The sequence below is a fragment of the Euprymna scolopes genome, chromosome 43 (genome assembly GCF_053919585.1).
Source record: "Euprymna scolopes isolate OS-2025 chromosome 43, ASM5391958v1, whole genome shotgun sequence".
NCBI lineage: Eukaryota > Metazoa > Mollusca > Cephalopoda > Sepiida > Sepiolidae > Euprymna > Euprymna scolopes.
Window position 1 is genome coordinate 28,139,148 of NC_136524.1, and position 13,102 is coordinate 28,152,249.

At 33.1% G+C, this 13,102-nt stretch overlaps 1 protein-coding gene across 1 annotated transcript in view; it reads right to left on the reverse strand.

Moving 5' to 3' along the window:
* Positions 1 to 13,102, reverse strand: part of LOC145268257 (neuroendocrine convertase 2-like) — a 328,833-nt gene that overhangs the window by 72,034 nt on the left and 243,697 nt on the right. The window contains exon 9 of the mRNA XM_080123602.1: positions 11,428 to 11,643. Coding sequence (XP_079979728.1) covers positions 11,428 to 11,643 — 216 coding nt within the window. The remainder of the gene's footprint in view (positions 1 to 11,427; positions 11,644 to 13,102) is intronic.

Genomic DNA, 13,102 nt, shown 5'->3' on the forward strand with positions numbered 1-13,102 from the left:
ATATTTTTGCTTAAAAAATGTTCTTATTCTATTTCACTTTATTTTTTTACTTTTTATTATTTACATAAGCATATCCATATTCGTATATTTTTGCTTAAAATATTTCTGATACTATTTTACTTCTTTTTTTATCATTTACATAAGCATATCCATATTCGTATATTTTTTCTTAAAATATTTCTTATAGTCTTTTACTTTTTTTTTACTTTTATCATTTACATAAGCACATCCATATTCATATATTTTTGCTTAAAATATTTCTTATACTGTTTTACTTTTTTTACTTTTATCATTTACATAAGCATATCCATATTCGTATATTCTTGCTTAAAATATCTGTTATACTATTTTACTTTTTTTTACTTTTTATCATTTACATAAGCATATCTATATTCGTATATTTTTGCTTAAAAATATTTCTTATAGTCTTTTACTTTTTTTTTACTTTTATCATTTACATAAGCATATCCATATTCGTATATTTTTGCTCAAAAATATTTCTGATACTATTTTACTTTTTATCATTTACATAAGCATATCCATATTCGTATATTTTTGCTTAAAAATATATCTTATACTATTTTACTTTTTTTTTACTTTTTATCATTTACATAAGCACATCCATATTCGTACATTTTCGCTTAAAATATTGCTTATACTCTTTTACTTTTTTTTTTTACTTTTATCATTTACATAAGCATATCCACATTCGTATATATTTGTTTAAAAAATATTTAATATACTCTTTTATTGTTTTTTTTACTTTTATCATTTACATAAGTATATCCATATTCGTATATTTTTGCTTAAAAAATGTTCTTATTCTATTTCACTTTATTTTTTTACTTTTTATCATTTACATAAGCATATCAATATTCGTATATTTTTGCTTAAAATATTTCTGATACTATTTTACTTCTTTGTTATCATTTACATAAGCATATCCATATTCGTATATTTTTGCCGAAAATATCTCTTATACTATTTTACGTTTTTTTTTAAACTTTTTATCATTTGCATAAGCATATCCATATTCGTATATTTTTGCCTAAAAATATCTCTTATACTATTTTACGTTTTTTTTAACTTTTTATCATTTACATAAGCATATCTATATTCGTATATTTTTTCTTAAAAATATCTCTTATTCTATTTTACTTTTTTTCTGCATGCTGCAGTCTGTACAAATACCAATTATATATACATTGTTGTTAACATACTGTTGTTAACTTAAGTCCTTACAGTTTTTTTTCTTTCCAATAATAAGTTTTTTTCTTTTGTTAAATGTCTTTTTTCTTTTGTTAAATGTCTTAAAATGTGGAACACCCGATGCATGGTAAAAATCATTTGACGGTAACCGCGTCGTAATTAAAAAAATTAACATCGGTAGATAACACTCGATGACTCTCGTGCGTACTTGCTGCTCGAGTTAATAAAAAATATCCTTTTTTTAATATCTTTCTCATATCTCTTTTCATAAATCATTCTCAGCGCTTTGTATATTCTGTCGATACGATTAATCATCTTCCAAAGTGTCACGCATTGAACAAACCCTGAGACGGAATATTCTTTTCTATATTTTACATGATGGTGGGTCTATAGCTCCTAGAGGACCAGATCTTCTTAGTTCCTTCTTATAAGCTTGTGAGGAGCAATTTCCTGTCCGCACCTGGACTCATTGTGCCCTCCCCCATGCAACAGTCATATGTATCTAGTCTCGGATACTGTGTCTCCGGGAGGTCGTTCTTCTTTGATCTCGCCTCTCTCTTTAAACTATTCACACTCGTCCGTCGTCTGACAACCCGTCTTCTTACTATAAGACCTACACACGCCAGCACAACCACATTGTCCTCGCTACAACCCATTATGATCCACACTAAGGGTCCTACAGTTATTCCTTTATATTAATTTATATTCCTTTGTCCGGCTTAAAGCATCCAACAACTTGTAGATAGTGGTCTCTCTCATACTCCTTAACTTATCGGGAATAGTGTCCAGTGAAAAGTTCAGAAACCTGGTCATAATTGGAGACCACATCGCCGGAATAGTCACGTTCATGGGCGTGATTTGAAATTCACCAGTTCCCTTAAATCTGGAGTTGCCGTTTACCTGTGCAGCCAGCATCATAGGTTTGCTCTGAGCGACACACCGCCTTTCCCGTCGATTTCGACTTCTCCGTATTGGGATATCAGCTTTTTCTGTGACTGAATCGTTATTCAACTCGTTGGCCTCCCTTGGAACGGACAATGTGGTTTTTCTTAACGGTCTTTCCGTGCTGGGAATTTCCCATTCCTTGATCGACGCTAAATATGTTCCGCGTACGCCTTTGTCACAGAGCCCGTCAATCGATCCTTAATCCTATATTATTATTTATAACCACATAATATGGTTTCCAACGTACATCTAGCTTTCCCAGCCCTTGTTGGTTCTTCTAATAAACCAGATTTCCAATCTTAAAATCTACAGACTTTGTTTTCTTATCCGAGTTCTCTATCAGTTTCTCCATAGCTTTCCGAATGCTCAATTAAACTAAAGTAAAAGATAGATGTATCTATTCTAGAGCGATATCGTGTTGTTTATCACCATAGTATATACTCCAGTGTATTAATACATTATCTATTCTAAAATAGTATATACTCCAGTGTATTAATACATTATCTATTCTAAAATAGTATATACTCCAGTGTATTAATACATTATCTATTCTAGAGCGATATCGTGTTGTTTATCACCATAGTATATACTCCAGTGTATTAATACATTATCTATTCTAAAATAGTATATACTCCAGTGTATTAATACATTATCTATTCTAAAATAGTATATACTCCAGTGTATTAATACATTATCTATTCTAGAGCGATATCGTGTTGTTTATCACCATAGTATATACTCCAGTGTATTAATACATTATCTATTCTAAAATAGTATATACTCCAGTGTATTAATACATTATCTATTCTAAAATAGTATATACTCCAGTGTATTAATACATTATCTATTCTAGAGCGATATCGTGTTGTTTATCACCATAGTATATACTCCAGTGTATTAATACATTATCTATTCTAAAATAGTATATACTCCAGTGTATTAATACATTATCTATTCTAAAATAGTATATACTCCAGTGTATTAATACATTATCTATTCTAAAATAGTATATACTCCAGTGTATTAATACATTATCTATTCTAGAGCGATATCGTGTTGTTTATCACCATAGTATATACTCCAGTGTATTAATACATTATCTATTCTAAAATAGTATATACTCCAGTGTATTAATACATTATCTATTCTAAAATAGTATATACTCCAGTGTATTAATACATTATCTATTCTAAAATAGTATATACTCCGGTGTATTAATACATTATCTATTCTAAAATAGTATATACTCCAGTGTATTAATACATTATCTATTCTAAAATAGTATATACTCCAGTGTATTAATACATTATCTATTCTAAAATAGTATATACTCCGGTGTATTAATACATTATCTAACGGCAGGATCACGTCTCTGTTGTAGAGCAAGCAGTATGATGAGAATTTCATCATTTTGCTCACATGGAATCTGACAGCTGCCAAAATTTGGTTAATGTATATATCGTATGTTGCAATATTTGGAGGTTATAATGGGGTACGATCCTGCACAGTCGGGAGATTCTATTTATAAACGATGCTGCTAGGAACTGACGAATTAATTTTAGGAGTTTAAACAGAAGCACGAGCTGATAATTCGATAAGAACCAATCACATCAAAGCAGAACACACAAAAAAGCAAATGTAGACTCTGTGGACAAAGAGATGAAATGACAATGCAGAAAACTGGCTCAAAAGGAATACTAAAACAGACACGACCAAAGTGGGAATGGCAGTAAACTGGGATTTGTGCAACCAACTGCATCTCGAACGCACAGACAAATGGTACAAACATAAGCCAGCAAAAGTACTTGAATATGAGAATCACAAAATCATATAGGACGTGGACAATCAAACAGATAATCCTATTAAAGCAAGAAAACCGGATGTCATAATAATTAGCAGGAAATAAAAATGCTGTCAAATCGTAGATTTTGCTGTTCCAATTGACCACAAGGTGAATATCAAAGAAAAAGAGAAACGGAGCAAATACACAGAGTTAGCCAGAGAGCTAAAAGGTATATGGAAGATGAAGAAAATCAAAATAATACCTATAATAGTAGGAGCACTAGGAACAATTCCGAAAAACTTGAAAAAAGAATGGGAGAAATTAGAATCAGAGGAATGACTGGAAAAATACGAATAACCATAATGAAAACAGCTCAAATATTGAGGAACCCCCTTGAATGCGGAAACTAATACACATGAGCCATATGAGTTGACCAGACAAACTGCTGCAGAGGCAAAACATGAAAAGTGTTACATGCAACCAAGAACATCACAGCTGCGTATCTATAGGTTCCCTACCCCTTCCACATCGCCTCCAATTATCCCATCACCGCTCCCACAAAAGAGTGATGCCAAATAGTCGAGTAGGGTCAACGAGGAATGAAAGACCGAGGAGAGAGCACTGACCGGACCTCTGTTGGACAAGTGCGAAGAAAACTGTGATCTTGGGGAGGCTTTTTGCTACTCAAATTCCAGTGAAGACCAATGGTCGCTGCTAGCGATAAATCAATGGTAAGTGGCTGTTGGGATAACACAAATTCATTTGCAAATGTTATCGAAAGAGGTAGACAGTACTGAAAATCTGAGGAGACGTTGTCACTCAGCTTTCAGGGAGCACCTCAGGTTGTTTTCAAGGAGAGATCTTTGAAGACATGTTGGAAAGCTCCTTGTGAACTAATAATAATAATAATAATAATAATAATACCAAAAACAAAAAATAATTATAACGAAAACAACAACGACAAAGTATTCCCATATTATATTCAACTATATAATTATATAAGAAATCTATTTTTTCATATATAAATTTTAATCATTTCTGATGACCTAAAGAAAAATTATCAACCATTAACTTTATATTTTGAGCAAAGCATTTACTTGCGAGTTCATTTCAGGCAACAAAGGTTGTCTGATTTTACTTGTTAATTGCTTTTTCTGTTTGCAGGCACCTCTTGAAATGGTTTCGTCCGGTGCTAGTAAAAAGGTATATTAATTTTATTTGCAATAATTTTGTGGCGCTCCAGGCATGTATTTATTCATATACGAATAAAAAGACATTGGTCTATATTATAGAGTTGGGATATTTACTATGACAATTGAAATATTATAAATGAATCAGATTTGTTGCCCCGTTAAAAACGGGCAAAAGTTATAGCCCGTTGACTTGGAATAAACGTTTTATGTCAAATTGTTTGATGAATTTAGTTAAATTTATGCTTATTTTTGCATTAAATCCTAATCCTTATAAATACCTGTTAATCTCTAACAGTGCATCGAACGGATACCACAATACTTAATTCGCTGTAACTTATCATAACGAAGGTCCATACGAAATTTTGATCAGATTGACCCAATAGTTTCTGAGTACAATTCTAGAATATATGTGGTATAGTGGTGGCTAATCCCTTTTTATCACTAAGTGTCCTCGAACGGATATCACGATACTTAGTTTGCAGAAAGTTCAATAAAAAAAATTTTTTCAGCCAAATCGGCTCCGTAGTTTTGGAGGAAAGGTGGAACGAACAGACAGACAAAGAGAAATACAACAAAGATAATATACAAAGAATGATATATTCTATTATTTATTTAAAAAAGGATATTTAAATAAAAAAAATATGTATACGAATATATTTTAAAACTTTGGAGTTTTCGGTAATGTATATCTGCCTGAGCGCGAACGCAGCAACGTAATTATTTGTCCTTTGTAAAAGTTATTGTTGACTGAAAATGTCGACGCGTGATAGGCAGTTCCAACAACAAAGGATGCATGTAGATGTCTGGATTCTACCAAGAATCAAGTCTCCTCGCTAACTGCGACAAGCCCTCCAGATGCAGAGGATGTGAGGACAGCCTGGCGGGTGATGTTTATGCAAATCTCTCCATTATTAGCTAAGCGGAGCAACAGTCTGTCTGTATTTGAATAAGATGGTTTTCAATCTTTTTCAATCTGTCTTTCTCTCTCTCACTCACAAATTCCTTCTCTCTCACACTATCTCTCTTTCTCTCTCTCTCTCTCTCTCTCTCTCTCTCTATATATATATATATATATATATATATATATATATACATACATATATATATGTATATATATTAAATATAATTATCCACTGACACATAAGAGTAGTTGAATCTAGGGAGATTCGAAATTAGGACCCTCATTGATCTCCACTGGGATTTGGGTGCCAATAAACCTCTCAAGGTCCCAGTCCTCTTTGCACTTTTTCAGTGGAGGTCTGATTAGTGCTTTCTTTCCTCGACCGTAAGCAACATTAGGTGTGGAGCCAGTCTACGCAAACACTAATATTGTTTTTGTTATAATAATTCATATATGAAAAATTAGATTACTGATATAATTATATAGTTGAAAATTAAATCCTAAACCTCTACCACGCGGCTAACCTCGCACGACTACTAGATGTATCGCGTTTTATGTAGATGTTTTTAAAACACACACACACATACACACACACACACACACACACACACACACATATATATATATATATATATATATATATATATATATATATATATAAACCTCTTTTAAAAATGAAGTAAAAAGCGGAAAGAAACCGAGACATGTAAATGCTAGTATCATGTTCTTTTTTTTTCTAAACAGTTCACGTCTTGTAAGCAAAAAAAAAAAAAAAAAAAAAAATTCTCGAGCTTGGATCGAAACCAAAACCGAAGATAGTAAGTCAAGTACAATAACTATTAGGTCACCTTGACACGATCTTTAAATAGTGTTTTCAAACTTACTTATTCTTTATACAACGTGAACGATTCACGCATGTGCATTCGTGAAACAGATGACAAACAGATAAAAATCCGATGAGCCCCAAGTACCAATTTTTCAATTTAGACCCCTTGAAGCCCTTTTCCCCGGATAAAAGCCGATTAAAAAGTTTTCCACGTGTCTAAATACCCTATATATCAAATGTCAAGTCTGTAGATCAAAATCTTGATGTGGGGGACATTTTAGAAGAACGATTTACAATAAAAATCTGTTTTAAACTTGGAATAAATGCCACAGAAACGTATAGAATACCTCAAACTGCTTTTGGACCATCTTGTATGAACTGGGTATCAATTTTTGAGTGGCATAAGGTATTCAAGGAAGGCAGGGAATTTGTAAGGGATGACGAGAGGTGTGGGTGGAGTAAGAAAGTAAGGACAACAGAGTTGATTAACTAAATAAAAAATATAATGGATAAGGACCGTTGTGTGTCTATAGAGACAATAAGTTCACAGTTTGATATCAGTGTGGGACCTGTAGACACAATAATTTGTGAGGAACTGAAGATGTGGTAAATTTGCACGAATGCACCAATCTACAACTCTATCCTTGACACAGACTATCTAACCAAGATGGGCATTAAAACAGTTCCCCACCCTCCCTATATTCCAGACCTTGCTACCTGTGACTTTTGAAAAACCTTAGAGGCTGTCGTTATGAAACAGTTGTGACGAAAGAGGCTGTGACGAGGGTCACTGCCACGCTCACGCAAGAGGACTTCCATAGAGCCTCCCAGAAGTTGCTGGAACCGTACAACAAATGCATTGCAGCCAGAGGATATTACTTCAAAGCATGTGTGTTCTATCAATAAAAGTTCCCATACGAAAATGTCTGGAACTTTATTGAAATCACCTTGTACCAAATTTCAAATACATACATAAAAAAAAATTTTGGAGTGGAAAAGCTGAGAGTGTCCTCACACAGACCCAACCAAACACACACACACACACACACACACACACACATTCTCACTTTTATGTTCTACAGGGTGGAACGATAAATCTGATCCCTTAAAAAAACAATATTACAGCTTTATTGTAAAACTTTTATTGAAAATCAATTCAAGTCACTTGATTATGTAGTATTCCATGAAGCCGCCTTCAGCCTCAATCATCGCCTCAATGCAGGTCCGGAACTGGGAGCATGTCTTTTCCACAAGTGTCGGCGGGAGCTCGATGGCGGCGATCAGGTTGGCTTTGGTGTTGTGAAAGGTTAGGCCATGTTGGTGATGTCGACCCATGAGCAAAGAAAGTGGACCAGCGGGTTCAGGTCGGGGTGAAAAGGGGGGGGGAGTGAGAGAGGAGTAAAAAGTCGTAGCACTACTTTTGAAGCCACACCTGGATCTCTTTGACCTTGTAGACTAGAGCCGAGTCCTGGTGCTACACCCAAGGTCTGCCAGCGGCCACTTGATTGCACCAAGGGTCAATACACACACTTTAGCACATCCAGGTACACTTTGGTGTTGACTTTCAAGCCGACTTCGAAGATGTAAAGTTGCATGATATGACCCTCACCTGAAACTAGACCAAAGACCATATTCCAGCCTGGAGACGTTCTTGTTATACGTTGCAATCCATAAATTCATTTTGAGGGTGCTGGAAATGGTCCTGTTGTCGTAACTTGGATCTATAAAAGCGAGAGTCGTACAGCAGCGCATCTCCGATTTCGTTCGTTGAACATTGTGTCACTTTCAGGCATGATAGAAGACTCCTATCGCTCTTGGGATTTGTACACAACCGGCCAGATAGTAGATAGTCTATATTAATATGCATATTCGCTTTAAGTTTACTGAAGGCTTTGACTTGTAAACTTAATTGTTACGCCTTGAATTTACATATAATTTACATATACACTAGTTCGTAAGATATGCTAAAATATATTTTAATTCATGCAGATTACGTATTTATTATTATAAAGACAATTCTCTAACGATTATTATATTGAACCTAATATATCGTAGTGAGATCAAAACTAAATATATATGCATATATATATATATATATATATATATATATATATATATATATGCATATATATTTTTTGTTTTTATAATATAGAAAATTTATTATTTAATATTTAAAACAAAAACAAATAACAAATAACATCTATATATATATATATATATATATATATATATATATATATATATATATATATATATATATGTAGAAATATATTTACTTATAATATATACCAATCCTTATTTAAGAAGCTCAATGTAATTACAGAGCAATATTAATTTATTAAATTATTAAATTAATTAAGTTAATACGAATAGTTGGGTTTAATGACTTTATTTGATAAAATTCAAAATGGCGTGAAGGAAACATAATAAAGGTATTTGCTGCTTCTCTTCCAATTTTCGGATTTTAATCATGTCAAATCACACTTCATTTCCTTTTGACGGATTGAGTGTTTCTATTTTTTCTGATGAGTTAAGGGCAAAATAGATTCACTCATTGATATAATAATTAAGATGATTGATTTTGCGCAATGAAACAGATACTGTCAAGAATTGTATAAGTCAACTGAATTGAAGAAATAAATTATAAGATGGTCAACATCATGAATTTTGGAGTATAGTTTTTTGTCATTATATATATATATATATATATATATATATATATATATATATATATATATATATATATATATATAAGGATTCCTTCAATCTTGACAGACTATGGATACCCATTGTAAGGGTACCTGCGCGTGAAATTTTTGTTGCAAGAATTGCGCAAGCTCCAAACACACCTCTCCTGAGTCGACATTGTTAAATACCGGTGGCAAATGGAGGTTAAGAACGACTGGAAACAATACCGAAATAAACAGAAAGCGTATACAACGCATAGAATTCCCAAATAGTCACCCATCTAGTGCTAGCCAGTCCCAACGTTGCTTAACTTTGGTGATCTGACGAGAACCGGTGTGTCAACGTGATTATGCCGTGTATATATAAATATGTATATGTATATATATATATGGCATATTTCATTAAATAAAATAGACTTTTTTTTTTGTCTATTGATTTTATTTTTGATTCTTTTCCAACATCCGAATAACAGTCTTCACTTCTGGCGAGAAATGGCTGATATAATCACCATATTTATCATCATCAGGGATAAATTAATCTGACTGGTTTTGAACAATTTATATTTTCCCGCAATGGTTAATTATTTTGTTTTTAAAAAAAATATGGTGATTATATCAGCCATTTCTCGCCAGAAGTGAAGACTGTTATGCGGAAGTTGGAAAGGTCGAAAATAGAATTAATAGACAAAAAACGTCTACTTTATTTGATGAAATGTGCCATAAAGAAAAATGCTGCACACACACATACACTCATATATATATATATATATATATATATATATATATATATATATATATATATATATATATACATATATATATATATATGTATGTATTATATATGTATATATATATGTATGTATATATATATATATATATATATATATATATATATATATATATATATATTTACCTGCCATCCCTTTTTGTAAATATAGAATCGCCCGATCGTTGAAAACGATATGGAAGGAAGCCAGCAAGGTTATACCTATATATTTCAAATCTGTAGGCATAAATTCGTTGAGTATATAGCTTGGGAAGTGTCCTCGCACACACACGTATATATACACACAGTCTCACTTTTATAATTATACTAACAGGCTGCTCAATCGTAGAATACGCATAAATATCATAATTTAATTTATACAAAAACTGAGACATGTGCATGCGAGTATTATGTTTTTTCTAAGCGATTCACTTTTTTAAGTAAAAAAATAATACTTGAGCTGAGCCTAAAGACAGTGAATCAATGTCGGTAGCCATTAGTCTAAGTTTATATGATCTTTAAATAGTGTTTTCAAACCTACTTATTCTTAACATAAGGAATATGTCATGTGAATGATTCATGCATTTGTGAAACAGTTTGCAAACAGATAAAAATCCGATTAGCTCCACCTACCAATTTTGCAATTCTGACTTCTTAGCAGCTCTTTTTTCTGGATGGAAACCGATTAAAAAGTTTTCCACATATCTGAATACACTATATACCAAAGTTCCTGTCTGTAAATCAAAAATTCGTTGAGTATATAGGTTGAGAATTGTCTTTTCTCTCTCTCTCTCTCTCTCTCTCTCTCTCTCTCTCTCTCTCTCTCTCTCTCTCTTACACAAACATTTTCTCACATCCATTGAAGATGAGGAGTTGAAAGCTAGCTCACAAAAAGATGTGGACCTAATTTTGTTTACAAAAACTGCTTTACAGTCCATTTATTATTCTCTGGTATGGCCGCCTCTTGTAATTGATCCTTTTTCCTGAATCGAATATAAAATATTGAAGTGTGGGTCCCTAGTACTATTCTCATTAAGAATGATTATAATGTTCTTCAGACACTGGTAAAAAAAAAAAAAAAAAAAAAAAAAAAACTTTGGCTCATTTTGAAACTCACCACTCCAGCATCAAGGGTCATCCCCTTGCCGTTGCTGAATGTCGAAGCCAAGGTAGAGGAGCAGGATTCGTCGTATGCCGCAGTCTGTCCGTCATTAGTGGCCGAATTGATCGAGATGGTCCACATGCTTGCAGCATATCCGTCACAATTGCAGTCGTCATTAGGACCGCCATCACCGGAAGCCCACACGTAGATGCTTCCTTTGCCATACCGACCCTGGAAAGAAAATAAACCAATTTTAAAAAAGCAGAGAACTGAACACGAATACGAAGTGGAGAATAAAATAAGATAACATAAACATAATTTATGATATATTAGTAGGACTACCCGACGTCGCCCAGGAACGTATAAAACAAAGAGAAGGAATGAAGTTGCGTTTCAACATACCGGCTTTTGTTCTTCATATATTAAATTATGATAGAGTACTAGCTTTGCTCCTACGCTTATTTGCCAACAGCCGTCATGTATCAGAAATATTGGTAAGAATTGTATGACATTTCAGAATATCATAAGTGGTCTGTAAAAGGGTAATAATGATACACTATTTGACAAAAGGAGCACCAATCGACTACTTTCATCATTTTATCGTCCATATGACATAAAACGTGTATATCAGTAATATTGTATACAATTAAGATATTCATTGTAATTTCTACATAAAATAACCTTCCACAGAAAATTGGCCGATTTTCTGTATTTTCTTAAGGTCGCAACATTCAGATGGCCGTAAAATCAGTTTTAGATGAAACTAGCAGAGAGACCCGACGTTGCCCGGGATTGAATGATGATCAACGAATGTTTCACACTCCTATATTTTCATTGTCACTGAAATCGGTGAAATCGACCATTCTTCAATCAAATCGATTGATTGCCTGCTCTAGTTGCACCTTTTTATATATAAAGTCTTAAATTAAAAAAGTTTAAAATGCAAAAGTCAAGTATCATGGTTCAATTTCTCTTTAAACAGGAACATTCATTTCGAATATACCCCTGTTATAACAAAGAACCTACTGTTGATTTTATATGCTCGCCTTTCTGCTTGTGCGGTAACAATGGCTTGAATGTAAGTTTAAAATGAAAAAAATAAAGTACTATGGTTCAATTGTTATCAAACAGAAACATTAATTTCGAACGTATCTCTATTATATTGAATAACTTACTGTTGATTTCATATGATGGGCTTTTTCTGCTTGTGTGTAAATAAAACTTCTCAAATGCACTGGGGATGTTAGACTGTGGAAAGTGTTAACTTTGGTCAAAATCGCCTGCTCCTCCATTCATCGGAATCTTTCGATTGTCGATTATCGATACTGATTGAAGACATTCTGATACAAAACCTATCTGAGAACACTGCCAGATGCATAAAGTATATTTGTGTAAAATCCCATAAAAATCAGCTCAGCCGTTGTGGAGTCTATAGGGAACGAACTCACACACATACAGAGATACGCACACACACACACACACACACACACACATACACACACACAAAGAAGAAGAAGAAAAAGAAGAAGAAGAAGAAGAAGAAGAAGAAGAAGAAGAAGAAGAAGAAGGAGAAGAAGACATCTTATGACAGCATCCTGCAAGCATGGATAGAATGCTTGAAAATGTACAAAATACCAGGCAAGATAATCAATGTGATAGAAAATGCCAAGAGAACATGAAAACTTGAACT